The following is a 21303-nucleotide window of genomic DNA, read 5'->3' as shown; positions in this document are numbered from 1 at the left end:
AGTGCTTTTCAGATCATCACAAAGGTCACATAATTTTGAAAGCTGCTGAAGACTGCTGTAAGAAATGAAGACAAAAAATGAGGGAAAAGAGCAGACAGGGAAGCACCAGTTGACTGGCAGCAGTTCATGCACGAACATGAAATGTTATAGTGAAATACAGACTAAGACGTGAAGCTCTGTAGCATTCCAGATTGTGTTGTTAAATAATGCAATCAAGACTTGTCACTTGGATTGTCTCACGCTGGGAACATCTCCTGCCTATTTAATTTTTCATGCCATTTTTTTCTTTACCCTGTGTAGTAAGCAGAGTTCAATTTTTCAAGATTGGGAAGGGCAGAGCAGAAGGGCTCAGAACTCCTGCTCCTTGCTGCAAAACCCACCAACAAGCAAACAGCTGCAGTACTGTGACCTTCCATGTTTAGAAATGAAAATCATCTTCCAGATACAAATTTAGTGGTCTTCACTGGACAGCTGGCTAGGCAAATCAACACCATCATCACCTCTCTTAGTGTAGGATGTAAACAGCCAACTACTGTATTTCACTTCCTTAAAATGTTCCAGGAAACTTAAACCAATGATTGATACTTAATTTGTTGGGATGGTAAGGTTCTTTATGTATTTGTTTGTTTTGATTATTACAAACTTCTAAATATCAATCTATTTGAAAACTAAGTAGGTACTGAGTTATTTCTTTTGGTATATATTTTATTTTTGGTCAACCTAGTACTCTCCAATAAAAGACATCTATAAACCTGATTTGTCCCAACTAATTTCCTCTGTCATCTCTAAAAGAGAGGTCAAATTTAAAAATGAAATTTATATTATTTTATAATCCCTTTACAAAACATTTAACATGTTATTAGAATAAGGTTGAAAGGCACAATATAAAAAATCTTCCAGGCCTAATGCTAGCTGACCCAGAGTAAAATTGGTTTATTTGCTTCCAAGTGCTGGTCAGGGCATTGTATTCTGAAAGCCCATCACAGGGAAGAACAATGGAGAGCACTGTTCCTAAGCACTGTTATCACTTTGAATAGATGGAGGCAGCATTCCCACATCATGGGAATGGCACCCCTCAGTATGTACCTGAGGGCTCAAACTCAAGCTAAGAATCACTAATTGTGCAACTCCTTTTCTCCCAAGGTGGAGTGCACAGAGCAGGAAAGGGAGCTGCACTTCTGGAGTTACTCTTGGCAGCTAAGAAAAAGCAGCCAGCAGTGTCAGGCATCCAGAGAGGGATGAAGGAGACACAATTTCATGGATTTCCCTTCTCCTCTGTCCATCTAAGTTCCTGCTACAAGGTTAAAACAAGACTGTGCCTTTATCAGCAATATTTTCCATAGAAAGAACAAACCCAGTAAGCACAGCACAGCTCACCCAGATAGGCTGAGGTTTGATATTGTGGCCACAGGAGCTGACCCATGATTATTGAGGGCAACTTCACTATTTTTAATCCAACAGTAAGAAAAGGGAAGACTGAGGTTCTGCAAGTAAATGGGAGTTCATTTTTAACTTGTGTTTGATCAGAATGTTACTGCACTAGATGCAATAAACACTTAGAGCTCAGAATGCTCACACAGTAATGTATCAGAGACAGAAGAGGAGACTGGAAACAATATACAAACGCTGTTATGTGAACTAAATACTACAAAAGTGAGACAACATATTGCATGCGGGGAACACACACATTCAGTGACTATTAAAATAATATTTGGCTAGCCTACAGAGCCAGTAGGGAGAGAAATTTGGGGTTAAAAGTTTACACTGCACAGCAAACTATTTAAGCTGAGATTTTTCCCAGGGAAGAACACATCAAGTCATCTGAAACTGTCTGGGACAAAACTCACAAACAAGGGAAAAAAAGGCCAGACTGCTGGAGATGAAATAATTTATTCATCTCTGTTGGCATTACTATGGAGAATGCTGTCTCTGTGGCTCCTCTGAAACCTGGCCAAGTCCTCTGGAGATAATGCAGGATTCAGTCAGCGCTAGCTTGATACCACCATCTCAAAGTACACTGTATTTTAGCTATTATTCAAATCAGTAAATTTGGAAAGGATTTGCAACTGTGACAGTAATGACACCAATGTAAAAGCTGAGCTGTAAGCTTCCCACATTTTAGGTGGCTGTTTTATGTAAACAATAATTACCTGTGCACTTTGCTCATGTTCTAATAGCACTGCACAGACTCCAAAAGAACACTCAAGACAACTATTTATTTCAAACAGGTAAGGTGAATGGCCAAAGAAAGCATAAGCTTAACCAGTGTGGAGGCAAGGAAAAGCCTACAGCTCATCATCATATTTTTTACATGGATTCTGATAGTCAGTCACACCAATCACTGGAATATAGCACCAACATAAACATATAGGGGAAAAATAAGGGTTAGAAGGCTAAAACATTTCTAAATTTGAAGCTGCAAGAACTACAAAGCCTCATGATCACTAGGTTTTAGTTCCTAATGTACTATGTAAGAAACATTGGAGCCTGCTCACATACATGGATTTAAGAACAAAAGACTTCAAACTGCCTATTACTGGGCCAGGCGTTAACACAGAACTGGCAAGTTTGTTTTTTAATACAGAGCTTACTTGTCCTTCCACACAAAACCACACCATTAAATATCACAAGATTAAGTGCCAAGTCTTGAAGAAAGATCTTGGCTGTGTCAAAGCCAAGATCCTGTCAAGGCAAGCTATCTGAAACAGAGGAGAAAGAAGCATGGACACACAGTATAGCAGCAGAAACAAATGCAGAACAGGGTCCAAAATGAACAAAGAACAGTCTAACAATTCAGCCATAATATAAGTCACCTAATTTGACTGCATATGAAAGCATTTCATGTCAGCAACCTGCTTACTCTCATGCCAAATCCTGTTCATGCTCAAAACATGCATTTGAAAACAAAACTGATAACTAAAGAATTTGTATTTTAAAATAAAAAAGAGCAATTTTTATTGCAATTTATTTTAGAACTAAGCCTCTTCTATCCAGCTAATGTGAATTTTATTTACTCCAATTAAATTTTCAATATTTGCAGATGAAGCTGGAGCTTCACAACTACAATGGCCTCATACATGAGTATTCCCATTTCACTAAATTTTACCTATTATGACAATGTGCAAGAATTGATCTTAGACAAATTTTGCTTTCTGGTTTTTGAACACAGGCCTTGGTAATCTTCTCATTAAAAATACTTTGGACAGCTACCATCTTCTAGTAACAATGTATTCAGAAGAGACAAGTGATAAAAATCAACACTACAGGGTAAGGGTTTAGAGAAGTTGTAACTTTAAATGTCATTGAAGCAAAACCACATTTCTTCAAGCGTTTGCTTATATATTATAACTGCTGTAAAAAACTGCTACTGTTTCATCAAACAACTGAAAAACAATTCAGGGGAAAAAAGATATAATACACCTCAAATTATCCATATGATAATAATTCATCAGTTTTTTCATTACACTATCCCATTGTATTCTATGACATGGTCAAAATGAACTCAAACATTAATCTTAGGTTATGCTTGCTGATGTACAGCTGGCTAAAAAACAGCACATCCCAAAAGAAAGTAATTAAACATGCATAGCAGAAGCCAGCAACACTTACCTGCCATTCTTAGGCTATACTGTATCAGGCAACAAAAATTAAAAGCAGAAATACTGACATATGTGAACCTTCTACAACACCTGGCAATGATCAGACAAGCTACATGTCTCCTCTTTTCAAAATCAGTTTCATCCCTATACACATTGAGACCCCCTTTTAAGAAGGCATGAGGTTAAATTTCAGTGCCAGATCCAGTAAGGTTCACATATAACCTTTGACATGAAGATGCAGGAGCTATGGATAGCTGTTGTGAGCCAGACTGTGTATGCAGCATTATTAAGTCACAATGGAAGTGACAAGAATCAGGTTTCATTTGCAGTTCTTCCTTTAGGGAGCATAGGACAAAACTCACAAATTTGAGTAAGTCAGTTGCAGCTTCACTAAGTCTTCAAATAATTACAACTATTCTTAACATTTTGATTAAAAGAAGGCAGAATTTTGGTTAAAAAAATAAGAACCAAATCAGGTTTCAACAGTCAAATGCAATTTGAAAGCCTTTCCTAAAATAAAGATTTTACATTTCAGGATCTGAGGATATTTTAGAACAGGTTATTGCTTTCTACCAAAGTTCACTGAACAATTATTCATAGCTCAGGCATGCAAAGCAGTTAGAAGAATGGCAAAATGAAAACATACATTTAGTACATGACAAATGCAGTCTACTGCAGGCAAAGAGTAATAGATATATAAAATCATCTTCTCACTTTCAAAATCAAGGAAAAAATTTGGCCCCTGCTCAAGGTCTGTGCATGTCAAAACTTTTAGAAGGTTCCCCATGTTAAGGTACCTGCCAAGACAAGAATGAGAGAAAAGAAAATTTTCTTTTATAAGAAAGAACACCCCAAATGTAGTTGATTGAAGCAGTGGGAAAAGACCAGAGAGTTCCATCAGGCACGAACCCGTCCTTCAGGCTGGGTGAAGGGACATCCCCACCTCGAGGACACACAGCTGTGACCCCAGTGCAGGATTCCTGTAAGAAGTGACTGTGTCACCAACCTCACAGCTGCCCCTTTGGGAAGGGGGCAGAGTCCAACCAAAGGCTCTGCCAGGGACTGTTCTGTCCCAGTACACCCTAGCACCAGTGTCCTGAGCAGGAGGACTGCCTTGAGGGCCAAGTACCAGATTTGAAAGCATTAGCCATGCTAGATTTTAACCTGATGAGACAACAGAAGGACAGAGATTTAATTTTGTCAGCCCTTGTAATTGTGTCAGAAGGCCATTGTAGAAAACCACATCATGATACATCATTTCAGTGTGCAGAAAATGCTAACAAAGATATGCCACAGATCTTTTACACAAAGTGCCTAAAACATCTGTGAAAATCAGACAGCTTCACTTCAGACTTTTGAATGTAAAAAAACCACACATTAACTGCACGATGAATGACCAAAGCAGGATCAGGAATGATTTAGCACTCACTCTTGTGTATGAGAAGATTACAGTGAACAACAGCTCAGCACAGATTACTATGGCATACTGACAGAATTTCTCATTTCATGATTACTTGATTTGCAGGCAGATGGATGGACATCACTGACCACAGAGACCCAAAAATGACTAAGCACATGGAAAGAAAATTCACACAGCAGCATGATGGTGGCTTGGATACTACTGGAGAGGGGGGAAAAAAAAAAGGAACAGAAAAGACACATGCAACTCTTTCAAATTCCAACTTGGCAGTTGAGTCCCCTGGCCTTCACTGCAGCAGGTATAAGCAACCCTACTGTTACCATCTGAAATGCACCAGCTGTGAAGGGCTGAGAGACTTACTTTCAAAATCCAAGAAAAAATGTGCTGCATTGTGGTCTATGTCCCTGGTTAGCACCTTAATGAGATTACCCATGCCAGCCAACCTAAAAATAAAAATGGCAAAATAATTTAGTTCCAATAACCATTTCCTATTTTAAGTACACGCCTGGGTTTCACTGGAACAGGGCTCCCACTGCGTTTTGCACTCGGGATTCATCAATTTCTGGTGGGGAGCAGAACTCCTGCACAGTACAGTGCATTTCCATGCCCCTTCTTCTTAGAGAGCAGTGATTGTTGAAAAACTGGAAAATTTATAATCTTTGATGAAAATAAAGATGTGAATTACTGGCTCTTGTTCATCTTTGTTTAATACATATAAAGAACATTAGATCTATGATGACTGAGCAATTGTTTTGCATAACTGCAGCACTCAATACCAAACAAACCCATTATTGTTGGACAAAAGGAACCTCAAATGGTACTGGTGTCATCATAGCACATTTTTACTACCTCTCTGTAATCCAAAACAGATTTTGGAAAGTCTCTCAGTAGTAGTCATCAGTGGCCAATGAACAGTTTTCCCAATAAATCACAGTTACAAGCAAACCAAAAACTAGACTTTTCCAAAACCCGGAGAAAAATCAAGTTTCAACAGTTCTTCTTATGTTTGCTGCTACATCCCAGCTAAAAGAAATGGAAAGTGGAAGAAAAATTAAAAAGTTGTTAGATCACTTGAGATCAGATAAATTATCAAAACAGTTTCAAATGTTACCACAAGTTTCAGAAATCAATACCTGCAGGAGTATGAAAACTGCATTTCATAACAAAGCAGCCTTTTCATGAACCTTCCCATATTTTACAGAGGCTGAAAATAGTACCTACTAACCATTGCTCTGAAATGACAAGACCACACTAGAGTGCTACTGCAAGACAAGCAATACACACCCAAAAATCTCATCTCAAATTATTTAAGAATAACCATCAACAATCTGACATTTAGATTCAAGCACAAGATATAAAAAAAATCAATTTTTGAATTGATTTGGTTGGTCTAACGATACCAACCAACCAGTATATGCCCTACCTTTTCCTGATTTTTACCTTTTTTTTTTACCTTTACTGAAGAATCATATTTATCTGGATGGAAATAGCATGACACCAGGAATCATTATTTTATTAGGAGTCAAGGAAATTGAAGCAATGTGAACTCTAAACAAGTTGTCTGGCAAAACAAATTTTCAGAACCTGTGCTGACAGATTTCTTGGTCAAACTAAGAACAGCATATGATTTATTTTTTGGGATCTGCAAGATGCAGCAATTAGACAAAGCTTGAGAAGGAAGGGGCAATTAATCCCAAATTGCTGAAAAAAGTATAAGTCTTTGCTCCAACAGCTTCTACAGAACGACCAAATGACTGCCAAGAATCCAATTTTAGCACAGTGACTCTGAGTGTAACCCAGGTGACCACAGGGGACTGCACAGAGTTTCATCAGGAGGTGGATGCTGGCTTTTTCACATGTTCAGCCTTCTCCCTGAAACTCAAGGAAATGCAAGACTTGCTTCTTAACAATTTGAATTTATTTCCTGGAAATTCAGATCAGACTTCTCAGCCTGTGAAAAGCATCTATTAATTCAATGAATTTTAAAATTAGGGTGTCCAGCTGAGACTCTTCTTGAAAACTAATCCACTAAAACATGGTTCTTTAGAGGCAGCTTTTCCAGGATCTTCTATCCCATAGCATAGCAAACTATTTTAAAGCTACATGTGCACCAGTGCTGTGTAAACAGGCAACAGCAGAAAGCAGAAAAATTACTTTTCCATCTCTCTCAAGCATGTTCTGTAACACAGGACTGAATAAACCACTTTATTTCAGGGTTTTCCAGATTATGAATGTTCTTCTTGTTGGGGAGCAGAGGCATCCTTAAACAAATGTTTTCAACAGGGCCAATAAAATACCAGAAGTAGAAGCTGCATGTTGGTGATCCAGTTTACAGATCCAGATTTAAAAACCAAACTTCAACCTCACAACAGCATATCACATACTTCTACATTAACAAACAAGCAGCAAACACGTGGCAGTGAATAATGCCAATGAACTAAAGAGAACTCCTGTACCTGCAATTTCTGCTGTGCTTCAGCTGCACCATCCCTTCCTCCAACAAAATATTTTCCATATCTCAAAAAAATGCCTCTGTGTAGGTTTTGCCTTTGTTTTGATATTAAGCAGTCTCCTAAGAGTTTACAGGCTCATGCACGTGGCTTAAATATTGGATAACATTACTTGTGAAGGTCAGAGTAGGGGCATGCTTATGATATTTTGAAGCTAAGCTCACAGGAGAGCACACAGGCACTGCAGAACAGATTGTTTCACTGAGCACCTACCACCTCCTAATACGAGTAGGGAGTTGGGGACTTGGTTTTGCAATACAAATACCTTCATTCCTCTGGAAAGTTTGCCAGGAAGAATATATGGTTTCTTTTCCAGGAGTTAAGTTTAATGAATAGAGAAGCATAATAAAAACGTTGGCAGTACAATGAAACAGTGAATGGGATGTTCAATCAGAAGATGCAACTGATCTAAAGGTAAGAGCTCAGTGAAGAGCCTCCCTGAGCAAAGAAGAGAAATTGATGATAATGGATTCATTCAACTATGACAGCAGCAAGATGACAAGATGTGCTATAAGAATCTATTTCAATTTACATGAACACAAAGCTGCTTGAACACTTGTTTGTAATGAAGCTCCCAACAAAATTCTCCCCTCATGTGTTCATTGTACCGAAAAAATCTTGACAAATTTTAGTCATATCAGAGTTTTACAACACAAGATGTTCAATCACATTTGCCTTCTTAGCAGCAAAACAGTCTATATATTCAGATTTTATAGAGCGCATGGAAATCTAGCTGAAACTGGACAAACCCAGTATTTTTGAAATTTAATTCAAGAAGCTGTAACATTTATTCAAGGATCTCAAGCATTCCTTAAAACTGGAAGACCTGATGTGTTTTAAGAACTGTGAAAGCAATTTTTTCTCCCATCTGCAATCCAAAAAGACTTCAGGCTATGGAGAGCTTGAAAACTCAATTTAGATAGATATTGAGAAGATGTAATTTCTCTAGCACTTTTTTGGAGGATGCTTTCTCTCAGCTTAGCATTCCAGGTAATGAATGCAAGAGCAAAAAGGTTAGAACCTACTCTTCTGGCAAAGCTAAGCACTCCCTTCTCAAGCTGTGAAATAACCTTTTAGAAAGAGGACCATGGTGCCATCTGTGGGACTTCCCAGATTCATGGAAGCAGTTGCAGGTCAATATGCCACAGCTAAGTTAGATGGTCCTTCATTTGGTACATTATTTCCCTTCAGAAGGCATAGCTGAGCAGCAGGCAGAATTGACCTGTTGTACTCAGAGGGAACACCACATAAAGGAAAAGGAAATCTGACCTTTCAGAGAAGGTGCTGTGTCAGCAGAATATCTGGACTAATCTAGAGTAAAGTAACCTAGCTCAGAGCTGCATCAGGCCCTGACAGATAAGAAAAAGATTTACTAGAGATTCTCGTTTTGTTCAAGATGGCCCATCATTTGCAATATTTCTGGACCCAAAACACATGAAAGAAGGACTGCTACTGGCTCTAAGACTAAAGATGATGACAATTTGCACATAGCATAAAAAGCAGCCTACAAATCCAGCTACTGACATTTAGCTTCAGTGACCTCTTCTCTATTTGATGTCCTGTAAAAGCAACACCAGCGTTCTGGAAGTTCTGTGAATTACTTTGCTAATTAACCACACAGTGGCATGCCCAGCCAGTATTAATTTACCAAACTCTCTCACAAGTTCCTTGCAAGTCCAGAACTTCACCTGAACTAAGTACAATTACTGGTTTAGAAAGTCAGACGTGGTTCCAGTTAGGCAGCCCTGACACTGAGCTCCAGCTGCCGAATCAAGAACATCTCCCAGCACTTACTGCACCCTTGTTGAGCACATTGCCACATCAATCAGCTCCAGCTCAAGAAAGACTTAAGCCTGTATGAAAACCAAAACCATCAGCAGGCCCTGCTGTTCATTCTGATGTCCTGTAGCTGGGGTGTGTTTTGGAGAATAGCTGACTCAGAGCACTGATTGGAGGTCACCTCTGGGGGTGCTAACCCACCTTTTAACCCACAACTCTTCCAGAACAAATGGAAAAAAGTGAACACTGAAGCTGTAATCCTGATCAAGAACAATTCTGAATATTGCAATCACTAACATTAAAATATTCTCATGTCCAGCCTGAAGAATTTTCCACAGGTTCAGAGCATCACCCTCTATCCAATTTTATTTGGTATTCTCATTCAGAATACAGTACACTTCAAAACCTGCAAACCAATTTCACTCCCAGAGGAATTACTGAATTTAAAATTTTATGTGCAGTGTCCAGAGGAAACTCATGAGGTAAACTAACAGCCTAAGACTCAGTAAAAGCACACATTTAAACCACTGAAGTGTTCTCCTGCCACAAATGCAATATCACGAGATCGGAGCAGAACAAAAATACTCGAGTCTGTCCAAAAACTGCCTGTCCCTGTGAGGCTGCCCAGAACCCCTGCTGGCATGCTCTGCACTCCAGCACAATAGTCCAGCCACGTGGAGCAGGTTATGGGAAACCAGAGCACAAGCCAGGAACATGGCTTAAACTTGACCTACTTGTAGAGGAAGACATACGGAATGCCACTTTGGATTAGGATGATTTGGCCCATTACAGCCTTATGGGGTTGGATGATGCTGCGTGTGGAGTCCTGATCAGACAAGCGGAAAGCAAAGGCATATTTTCAAAACAAGCCTTGCACGCATGCCCTTCCTGTGGAAAACATCCCAACACATTTCAGTGCCCCCCTCCCCCTTGGGCTAAGCCCAGGGGAAATGCAATAGGAATATACAATGCAAGTAAATTCATCTGAGCACTAAAGAAATTTCCTCTCTCACACCTGGAAGGAAAACTGCATTAAAAAAGATATTGCTTGCAACTAGTGAGCAGCTGGAGAACTTACTCTCATTACAGGCAAAACACTACAAAGATATAAATAAGTGATATTTTCTGTTGGGTTTTTGTTCTATTGCAAGAATAATATGCTTTCAATACTTTAAAAAAACAGCTAAATAAATAGATCAAAAAAATTTTATGTGATCCCTCAAGAAAATCTGCTTCAAGAAAACATCAGCTTACCTTTTGGATATGCATAGGCTATTCCCAATACTAAAATGTGCAGTATGAAAATGGCACTCCCTGAAAATCTCACATGTAGTTAAGCACAACACTATATGGAAAACACATCTAAATAAACAACAAACATTTTGTTCCTAGAATTTGAGTTTTGAATTTTCATTTGGTCATGTAAATATGCCATAAACCACCAATTCAGAGATATTTTGGCAAAACAGTAAGCAAAAAACATGCATAGCATTAAAAGTCTAGCATTAAAGTAGAATGTTATAACATTTGCAATGTTACTACATAAACAAAACACTTCCTGAATGTCTCCCTACACTGTTTTTCTAGATGAATTATCCTATCAGCCTGTTTCAAGGCTTATTGAACAGTATCTAGCCATGAACAGGGAGAAGGAAAAAAAAAAAAAAAAAAAGCAAAAAAGCAATGAGGCAGCAGATAGGTGTCTGCCCACATCAGCTGAATGCAAGGCAGCCCTTAGCAACACATGGCATCAGAGGCTGGCAGCCTATGGGATCCTGTGTGCCTTCCTCTGCCAATGAGGCAGCAAAGCCTCACAACCAGTGACAACATTCCTGCCCTCAACCTGAAATGCTAGAGACTGCTGCAGAGATGGAAACAGCCTGGTAACATGCACTGCAGGAATCACTTTTTTTTTGATGGCTGCAACATTCTCCCCAGATACAAATTATTTTTTTTTTCCTAGACTAATGCATATTTATTTCTCTTCTGAATAGTGCTAGAGCAGTAGAGATGCCTTCTGACACATTATAATTTCATCTATTGATATTAGTGGTGTTTTAAAGCAATAAAGATATGCCATCATATAAAATTCCAAAGCAATATACATAACAGAAAATAAATAGAGTCAATAAAAAAAAATAGTAGCTATCACTCATTATCATCCTTAGATTTAGGAAGAAGAATCTTGGTGCCATTGGCTTGAAACAAGCTTTGTTTTGGATAAGCTGGTTTCATTTTCAGAATTCATCACAGCTTTAGTAACATCACTAATATTAAAGGTAACAGTTTAAATTGTGTTACATGTGTAAACGTGCTGAATCAAATATGAGTGAAGTGCCAGAGCCAGTGCCAGTTCTACATATAACATGCAGTTTTACTTCATTGATGGACATGTTTTTCAAGCAAGCATTAAGGCTTCAGCAGTTTTTACAGACACTTTTGGGACAGTGTTCCCAGTCCAAACCCATGCCCAGATCTGCACATGGCTCTGCACTGCTGACACCCAGTGGCCACAAATCAGGGACTGCAAACCAAACCACAAGAAGAGTAAAATATATGCAGGCCAAAAATCCCCTTCAAAAACCCCTAGAACAGCCTGTATCACTGAATTATTGGAGCTTCAATCATTAGCATCTTATCTGAAAAGTGGAAAAAACAAATTATGCAGCCAGTTAGGAAATGTTTTTGTACAGGAAAGTAAGTATTCAGACCACTGAAAAGCTGTTTGAAGCTGCCTCTGATGTCAATTCATTTGGCTAAACTGACTTTATACAATAACCTGTTTTAGCTGAAGTTGTTTTGGGTTGGGGTTTGTTGGTTTTTTTTATTTTTTTTTTTTGAGCTCACACATCATCTATAAAGTCTCCTTCAGAACAAAACTGAATTCAAAACTTGTCATATCAGGAGGATGGATGTCTGCCAGGGAAAACAGACTAGTGAATAGACTCGCATTCCTCAAAACCAGAATTGTAAAGTATGGTCAGAGGAGTGTTTATTCAGTCCATTTTCCCTCTTAGACGAAACCAAGAGAAAGGCACTGAAGAATACACAGTTTCTTTAGATGTAGTCTTAGAGCCTTGTTAATTTGGGAACATTTCAGACGCACAGCTGACACTGAATAACCTATTTGACAGGGGATGCAATAAAATAACTAAGCATGCTCACACAAGTCTGGAATAAACCCAATTTGTCTGGAAGAATTACGCTTGTTTTTAAAACAGAACTTGTATTGAACAGGGCAGAGACTGTGCTCCAGAAATCTGCTCTGATTTACCCTTCAACAAGTAAATGCACAATTTTTCCAAGCATGAATCTGGGGTTTAAAAATAATTAATTACGCTTTCCTTTTTCAAAGGGACACAAGCCCAATGTACTTTAACTTAATTCTGCAAAATGCTTTTTTTTAATTCCATTACATTGCAGCCATGGGGAAAACCCATCTTTTTCAGCTCAGGGACATTTCCAGTGGAAGGCAATTTAGCAATTCCCACTCAGCTTTGTCCTCAGCGCTCCTGCAGCGCTGCCATTGCCCAGCAGAGGCCGCTGCCCTACCGGGAAATTCCAGCCAGGGAGCTGGAGCAGCATCCCAGGGACCAGAGCTGGGACCAGCCTGTCCTGCCCAAACCCTGCCTTCAGCACCCGCCTCATCCTGCAGCAAACTGGGTACGTTTCTACCAGCTACTAAAGATACAGAAAAGCCATTTAGTAAGAGCTGTGGCAGTTCTACACTTTTTTTATTCCTTTAGAGAAAAGCTGCTCACCCTACAAAAGATGGCATGGCTTTAGGACTCTGCTATACTACCACATTACTAAGAAAATTGCATATTTCCAGGATGTCAGCCTATAATTTAAGAACCCTCAAGCTCTCGTCTCAAATAAAAAAACCAAAGCAAACCCAACAATAATTTGTATGGTAAGTCCTTCTTGTGGCAATCACTTCTGTATAAAGAAAAAAACCAAAACCCCAACTAAAAATAAAAAAAATCCCAAAAACAAAACCTGCAAGTTTTAGCTAAATATTAAAAAAGTAGCATGTTTCAATTCCTAACTAGTCCAGCCAATGTGCTATTTTTTAGTTGGTATTTCATACGTGGAACAGCACTCCTCTTCCAGCCTAGTTGGATTTGGAAAGGGTTTTCCTTCAGAGGAGCTGAACTCCCATTATCAGACTGCCACACGTGTCAGTATCACAGCTGGGTGAAGATGCACTGAGGATCCCACAGCCTTGGCAGTGCTGCCATCTAATGCACCAGGACAAGGAGTACAGGCACCCACAGCCCTCTGCAACACTCAGGCAAAATGTTTTCTGCAAGTTCACTCCCAAAAATATTGCATCCCTTCAGTGCCTTGGCTTGCAATTCTGCACTAATGATGTCATGACAAATTATCTCATCAAATGGATGAATATAAATAACCATCAACATATTCCATCTCAAGGGAGTCCTACTGGAATGTCACAGTGCTGAACCACAAATCTTGTGTATGAACCTGACACTGACTGAGAATTCAGTTCAGTGACAGAGCAGCTCTGAAATACCAAGGAGGAAATGAAGGTCTATGGCCTTCCAAATCATAGATCTGGAAAGGCAGGCTTCCATATTTCAGGATAGATTTCTGATTATTCTGTGGACTTTCTTTTTTCAGAGACATAGACACAGTATGTTTGCAGGATACAGAAGGCTAATGAAGCACATCAAGATGATGATGGTACAACAGAGGATGAGTAGCAGGATGATGCTCCTACCCATCCCATCTGTTTTCAGAAACAGTAACAAACAGACAGGCATTAGGCAGGGCAGAGGGATAAAACTGGTCTCTATATGGTTTTTTATTTATTTGAAGTTTCAAAAGTGACTCCTTGCAAGATCAAGGATCTACAGCCATCTTTGTTACATCCAGCTACTTCTTCAGATCGCCTCAAAAGACAGACCACCAACTACTTTTACTGAACCTGGATAGTTTTTCTTGTTGGAAAGCAAGTGTTAAAAAAATCCCAGCTAAACAAAAAAAAAGTCCACCTGACCCCACTGGTCCAGATGTCTCAAGCTGTGCAAATATGGTAATTTTTAATCCCATTTTCCATTTCTCCCATCATCTCAAATTTTATTTTAAGTTTTAAATCAAACAAAAGGTACCCAAGTAAGGCTAAGGTATTATAAGACAATTCATTCTCATCCACCTGTTGGAAATATGGAGAAACATTTACTACTCCTCAATGATATTATACAACCTAAAATCCATTAATATCAGTAACAAATACACAGAATATCATGCAGAGTTATGATTTTCTGCAGTGGTCCATCTGTGAGTTCTACAGGTCCATCCCATCTCCTCTCACAAGAAGTTTGCAGCAGTTCCTGGGGAAAACTAGGTACACAGGCAGAATGGAAAGACATTAGGAATATTGAACACATCTAATAATCACATCTGGCACTGAAAAATATTCCATCTGAAAATACATACTAGAAGAACCACAGTACATGGTATCCCTGTTCCTACTATTTCTTAAGCACCTGGTCACACAAACGTTCAGGTTTAACTGAATATTATGCTATTTTTCAAGTTTTAACCTTATTCAACAGCAACATCTAGTTCAGTTTTTCCCATCTTTTAAAACTTAACCAAACTTTTCCATAGTCTCCAGTTCTTTACATGTTGCTTGAGTAGAGTTTACCAGTCCCTCCCAACTCTGAACACTGGTGATCCCCTGTTGATTTACAATCCTGTCAAGCACCTGGCAGCTAACTTTGTCTTGGCATAGCTGGAGAAGTTGAAAGCACCAGGAGTCTGACACCCCAGCTTTTGCTGAAGTGACACCACACCACCTTGACTTACAAACATTCTCCCAACAATCCCTGAAACACTGTTGGTTCAGTCTCTACAAAGAAAGTAGAAGTTATTTGCCATGTGCTGTAGTCATTTGCTGAACAGCATTTTTCTTCCTGCAGGCAGTGTCATTCCCAGCAATGCACCCTGAGTTTTCCTAGTTTTTCTGTATGACTCTCACATCCCTGAGCAGAAGCAGCACTGCTCTGGTAGAGGAATAAGTGGAAGGTGTGAAAGGATATGCAAAACCAAGTGCACACATACAGAGGGAAGAAGGGTGGTGATCCTGGAGCTTGGACTTGCCTAGATGGACACATGGTCTGAGTCACTTGATGGTGAGTCACTTTAGTGACTTTTATAAGGTATAATTTGCAAATCCACACAATGCTGTTAATTAGAAGTCTGTACTAGTTCCAAGTGCAGCTTTAACAATACCCTCAAGGACTTTGCAAGTAAAAGTTGTTAAAGGAAAAAAGGTACTACTACTGCTACCATTGGATGTTCTTCCATTAGCTTATTAAAGATTTAGAAAATATTGCTGTTTGCTTGCCCAGTTCCTAGACTCATTCCTTAACCCAGAGACACAAGCAAGAAGGAGTGTGGACCTGAACCAACAATATCATAAACTCTCCAAAGAATGACAAAAATGTGACACTTTATCACAAACTGCAATTCTGCAAAGTATTTTAAAGCATGGATTATGCACTAAAATAAAGAAAATTACTTCAGTAACATATCTGTATGCCGTATATTCCTAATTTGGAGTGGAGGATTCAAATAGTTTTGAAGACAGCACTAGAAAATGTTTTCTACTCCTGTTGACAAAACTGATGACAAACTGAATTGGGTTTGTGTGGCAAGGCTGTGGTAGCAGGGGAGCTCTGTGGGGGACTTCTGTGGGAAGCTGCCAGAAGCCCCTCATGTCTGACAGAGCCAATGCCAGACAGCTCCAGGATGGGCACACCACAGGCCAAAGCCCAGCCTATCACAGATGGTGATACTGCATCTGGGATAATGTATTTAACAAGAAAAAAAAAGTTATGGCACAGAATTAACTGTGGGCAGAGAAAAGTGAAAATACATGAGAGACACCAAGAATATGGTGGAGACAACCTGGGCCAATGAGGAAGAGGAGGGAGGAGGTGATCCTGACACTGCAGCAGATTCCCCTGCAGCCTGTGGTGCAGTCCATGTTGAGGCAGCTGTGTCTGCAACCCATAGGGGACCACAGGGGAGCAGAGATCCACCTGCAGCCTGTGGGGGATCCTGCACATCCAGGTGGATGCCCAAAGAAGGTGTAACCCTGTGGGAAGCCCATGGTGGAGCAGGCTCCTAGCAGGACCTGTGGCCCTGTGGAGGACCCACACTGGAGCAGCCTGTTTCTGCAGGACTGCATCCCATGGAAGGGACCAGCACTGCAGCGGTTTGTGAAGAACTGTCGCCCTTGGGAAGGACTCACATTGGAAATGTTTATGGAGGACTGTGTCCTGCAGAAGGGACATCTCACACTGGAGCAGGGAAGGGCTCCTCTCCCTGAGGAGGAAGCAGCAGCAGCAGAAACAACCAGTGATGAACCTCCATTCCCCATCTCCCCTGACTGAGCAGGGAGGGCTGAGGTAAAGAACTGGGGATAAAGTTCAGCCTAGTAAGGGAGGAGAGGTGGGGGGAAGGAGCTCTAATTCAAATGCTAATAAATTCAACTAATTTTCCTAAGCTGAGTCTGTTTTGCCTGTGACAGTAAATGCTGAATTATCTCCCCCTGCCCATCTCAATCCATGAGCTTTTTTGTTGTATTTTGTCTCCCCTCTCCAACTGAGAAGGGAGTGACAGAGAGGCTTTGGTGGTCACCTGGCATCTAGCCTGGATTAACCCATAACACAATTCCTCCATTTAACCAGCTCCCCAGAATTCAAAGGCTTTTTGATGATTAATCAAAAACGGAAGAAACAAATCCTACTTCACATTTGGTACCATTACCTTTCCAATGTGACAGAAGATTGACTGCTCTGTTGGCAAAGCACAATAAACATGAAGCACACAGACAATGTATGCAGTAGGTTACAAAATTAAGAGCTAACACCTTCACATGAGCATGTGCTGCCTTTTCAGTCTCACAAGCTGCTTCAGAGCACTGGTTTCTGGCATAAGGGATCTGGTTCAGCTACACAGTAGCTTTACTAAAGAGACAGAGAGAAAAACCACCAAAACATTATCTCTTCATTCAAATAGTTCAAGAAGCTGCACAGTACTCTAGGGGTAAGTTCACACAAGTGGCCAAACCACTTTGGCTCTGTGCAAAATGGAAATGCCTTCTTTGAAGTAATGGGACTTCACATCACTCTGCTGAAGAGTTTCAAAATCAGCCCCACCAGGCTGGGTGGTGAGGCCCTGTGCAAGCAAAAACCAAACCCTTGCAGACTGGCTTAGCACCTTTAAACAGACAGGCATAAATTCAGTCAGGATCAGGACTCCTAGAAAACACCACAAATTTCAACAGTTGAAGGAAAAGAGGGAAAACAAGTTCTTGGAGCAAAAAATACTAATGAGGAAAGAGTCCCATTTTCTGTCCTTTAACATACTACAACTTGGCTTATTTGTCAGCAGTTTTCAAGCAGGTTAAGTTTTAATTCTTACCTACAGCCAGTGCTGCACTCTGTTCTTGGCCTCCAGTCTGTTTTAAAACAAAAAAGAGATTATGGAAATTAATTCTTTTACACCAAAAGTCTTAAATGCAATGCAATGTGACCTTGGAAAAGCAAACACACATCTGTTCCAGACATACTGTTCTTGTATATCTACTTCATAAACATAGTCCTGGATCCATATGCCACTGTGACTTTTAAAAAAATGCTAAGAAAACATAATTCAGAACTGTGTTTTATCTGTAGGCATACAAATAAATAGGGAATGCCATTATTTGGTAATGAATGTGCTTCCAGGGAAAAAGGCTGCCATATTAGATAATTCACAAACACACATATTCCAGAATAAATTTAATAACTAAAGAGTCAAAGCTGCAATAAAATACCAGTGGCAAACTATCCCACTTACATTTCATATTGTTTTAACAAGAAAATCCCACAAGATTCTAATCCAACCACACAAATGTGCACTTGAAAAAATTCAAGGCTTGCATGCTGACTCCAGAGAAGGCATTTTCAAGTCACCACTGAAAACCATTTGTTTAACAAAGGAAACTAGTGTTCTTGGACAGCCTCAGTGTGTTGTATACATTCATTGCCACCATCCTAACATGGTGAAATAATTACATTAATAGTACAATTTAAAGAAGAAGATATGGAGTATTACAGTAACTCAAAGCTTCACAGGAAGTAGTAGTGTAACATTAACTAGGGAAGGCTCTGAAGATACACAGCAGCACAGGCAAGAAGCAGAGTGGAGATTACAGTGAGAATGACTCTTCATAGCCCAGAGAACTGAACATAAGCAAAAAGATGACCATCAGACTGCAGAAATTTAACTTTCCATTCATTCTAATGCATGAAACTCCCACAAATAAGTTTTCCCCTTGACCAGGCTTATGTTTGGGTAGCAGCTGCTTTTGCCTTTGCCCATTGACTTCAGCTTCCCCTTTCTCAGAAATAAGCAACAGTCAGTACTTCAGGACAAAAACATGGTTAACAGCACTGTCTTTGCAGGAGCTGCTGCAATTCCCTAAAACTCACCCACTCTCATTAGGCATATTTAAAATATGGTTGGGTTTTTACCTATTCTCAAGTCATGCTTGAGACTGCTCAATTTGTGCTTTGAGACAGCACATCAAAAATAAAGCCCTGGAATCGCTGATGCCCTGTGGGTCAGGGCTGAACACAACTGACATTGCAAAGAGAAACTGAAACCAAAGTGCCACCCAACACTACTGTAAGAAGCTAATTTCCTGAAAAAGAGTGAAAGAAAACTCAGATAGGACTGAGCTATGAACAAAAACAAGAAGCCTAAATTCACTAGAATGAGCAGACTATAGAAATAAATCTGAAAGGAAAAAGCCACTGTAGCAGCTAGTCTAGGTACTTTTAAAAAAAGTGTCCTCTAATGGTACTAGCTCATTACTACAGAAATACTCATATTTCCAACAGATAGAATTATTAGGTTAAAAAAAAAAAAGAAAAAATACCATTGCTCAGCTCCTTCCATCTTTCTGGACACAATGCATAGAGACACAAGCACTCACCACCTGCAAGAACAATGTGCTGATGCTCAGGTGGCTTGTCCTGAAGGATTCAATGAATGAGTGGAAGTTAATAATTAACAAAGCCTTGTAGGACTCTTGTGGTAATGAAGGCAGAAGGAAAGCAAAGCCATTAGGCAAAGGGAAGCAGCCAGGAAAGCTGAGAATTATAGGTCAGCTGGACTATCATCAATAACAGGCACAATGTTAGCACAGGAATCCATTAACTGGTTTTCTATCTTTCAGTACCTATGAACAAGCCTTTGTGCAAAACAGCTCACACTGAGCACTGCTGATGCTGTCCCTTGGTTTATACTGGCAAGCTGACAGATATTGGATTTTTTTACATAGTGTGACTTTACATCACAGTATTTTAAATTCAGAGGTTAGCACTGAGCAATATAATAAAGCACTGCCTAAATGGATAAGATATTGACTTGCTGATCTCTAGTCAGGGACTAACATCAGCAAAGATGCGTTAAAATAGATGTGAAGTGATTGGTGCAATGGATTCTTTACAGAATTCATTTTTGCACTTTGGGTACACCTTAATTCAGACAAAAGAGTTTCCAAAGGAACAACTCTCTCAGGTTCAAAGTGCACTACTTGGGTTTTCATGCTGGGATAAAGGAACTGCAAAACCTCTGAGCTTCCTTCTGACTTATCCTCAAGGTTGAGATCTGTGGATTACTACAGAAATACCACAAATAGGCACAAGATGAGACATGCAAATTATACAAATTAATAGGTAGTGAAAAATGAATAATTCAGACCCAGCATTTTTCAATTCCTTGGGATTCTGAGGTAGCCAAATGTTTAATGTTACATTACAGAGAAAAAAAGTTCTGGGCAGGAAAATTAACTTTACTCAATGGTTTACAGCTCATGGCATCAAACAGAAGAAAGATTAATGCATCCCATCCCAGGGTTCTGATTTAAACACACAACCCCTTCCCTTATTGCAGCCTAACTTCACCACAGCAGAAATATGCCAAAACATATGCCAATATCTCAGGCCAACTACAACAGAAATTCAAAGAATTGTCACAACAATTGAAGAACCAGAATGGAAAACTGTCTAGAGCCATCAGAGAGGGACAGCAAATCATCTAAACTGCAGCATAACAGAAACTAAATCAAGCATCATTCAGTTTGTTAGAGGAAAAGCCTGTAGCAGACAGGTCAAATGGTACCCAGATAAAAAAGATGCAGTAAGTGAAATTGGCATCACTGTGAATAATGAAACTGGATAAAAACCCAATGAAAACTAGCTAACCACTGAGTAAGCCCTGTGCTTTGGGCATCCACCTCATATTGAACTGATGCTGCTTAACAATATGTGAAAACAGATTTCACATGAGAACAGCTAACCAGTATGAAACCACTGTCTTCTGCCCAACTCTGGCTGAACTAATTAAGAAGCCTCTACATTCAGGCATAGACTTGTCAGTGACTGTCAGTCATGATTTGCTAGAATGGTGATTTTTCAGGCTTTCCAACATTCAGGTTCTTCTACCTATTAAAAACTGAAAACACCGAGTGGTAAAAAGTAATTAACAACAGCTTTGCACCACAAATCTAAATTACTTTCTGTGTATTCAACTGGCATCTCAGCTCATCAGGGAACTTCAGAAAGTATTAACTTGACAAAGATTACAACACTTACTAGCAAAAGTTTGCATAGGATTCAAGTACTCTATGTGAAATACTTGGCACCCAGACTAAAGTTGTTTTCAAAACACAATGGACTGCTACTTTGACAGAGCAAATGCTTAAATTCCTAGTTTGCAGTTCAAGCTTGCACTAGGACTCCTCTAGATAAGCATCACCAACTTGAAATCCATGTGAACCAGCTGTGGACCATGGCACAGATGGTCTCAGTTCATTAATCTTAACCACCCTTGGATATGGAAGATAACAGGATCTAGCTCAAAGACTACCTGTCCTGGCAATTTTTAGATGCTCCTGCTCTGTCTTGGT

The 21303-nt window shown here is 39.7% G+C and overlaps 1 protein-coding gene across 5 annotated transcripts in view; it reads right to left on the bottom strand.

Annotated features, from left to right (window-relative positions):
- Nucleotides 1–21303, bottom strand: part of CYRIB (CYFIP related Rac1 interactor B) — a 75682-nt gene that overhangs the window by 12666 nt on the left and 41713 nt on the right. The window contains exons 3-5 of one of the 5 annotated variants that reach the window (XM_079301139.1): nt 17769–17805; nt 5380–5462; nt 4314–4396 (exon numbers count right to left, since the gene is read on the bottom strand). In XM_079301139.1, the coding sequence (XP_079157265.1) occupies nt 4314–4386 (73 nt within the window). In that variant the 5' untranslated portion in view covers nt 4387–4396; nt 5380–5462; nt 17769–17805. The remainder of the gene's footprint in view (nt 1–4313; nt 4397–5379; nt 5463–17768; nt 17806–21303) is intronic. The other 4 variants (XM_079301141.1, XM_079301138.1, XM_079301142.1 and 1 more) reach the window with 4 other exon arrangements.

This window comes from Erithacus rubecula, assembly GCF_903797595.1.
Source record: "Erithacus rubecula genome assembly, chromosome: 3".
Lineage (NCBI taxonomy): Eukaryota > Metazoa > Chordata > Aves > Passeriformes > Muscicapidae > Erithacus > Erithacus rubecula.
Note: the sequence above shows the minus strand (reverse complement) of the source record. Positions and strands in the feature narration are given on the sequence as shown.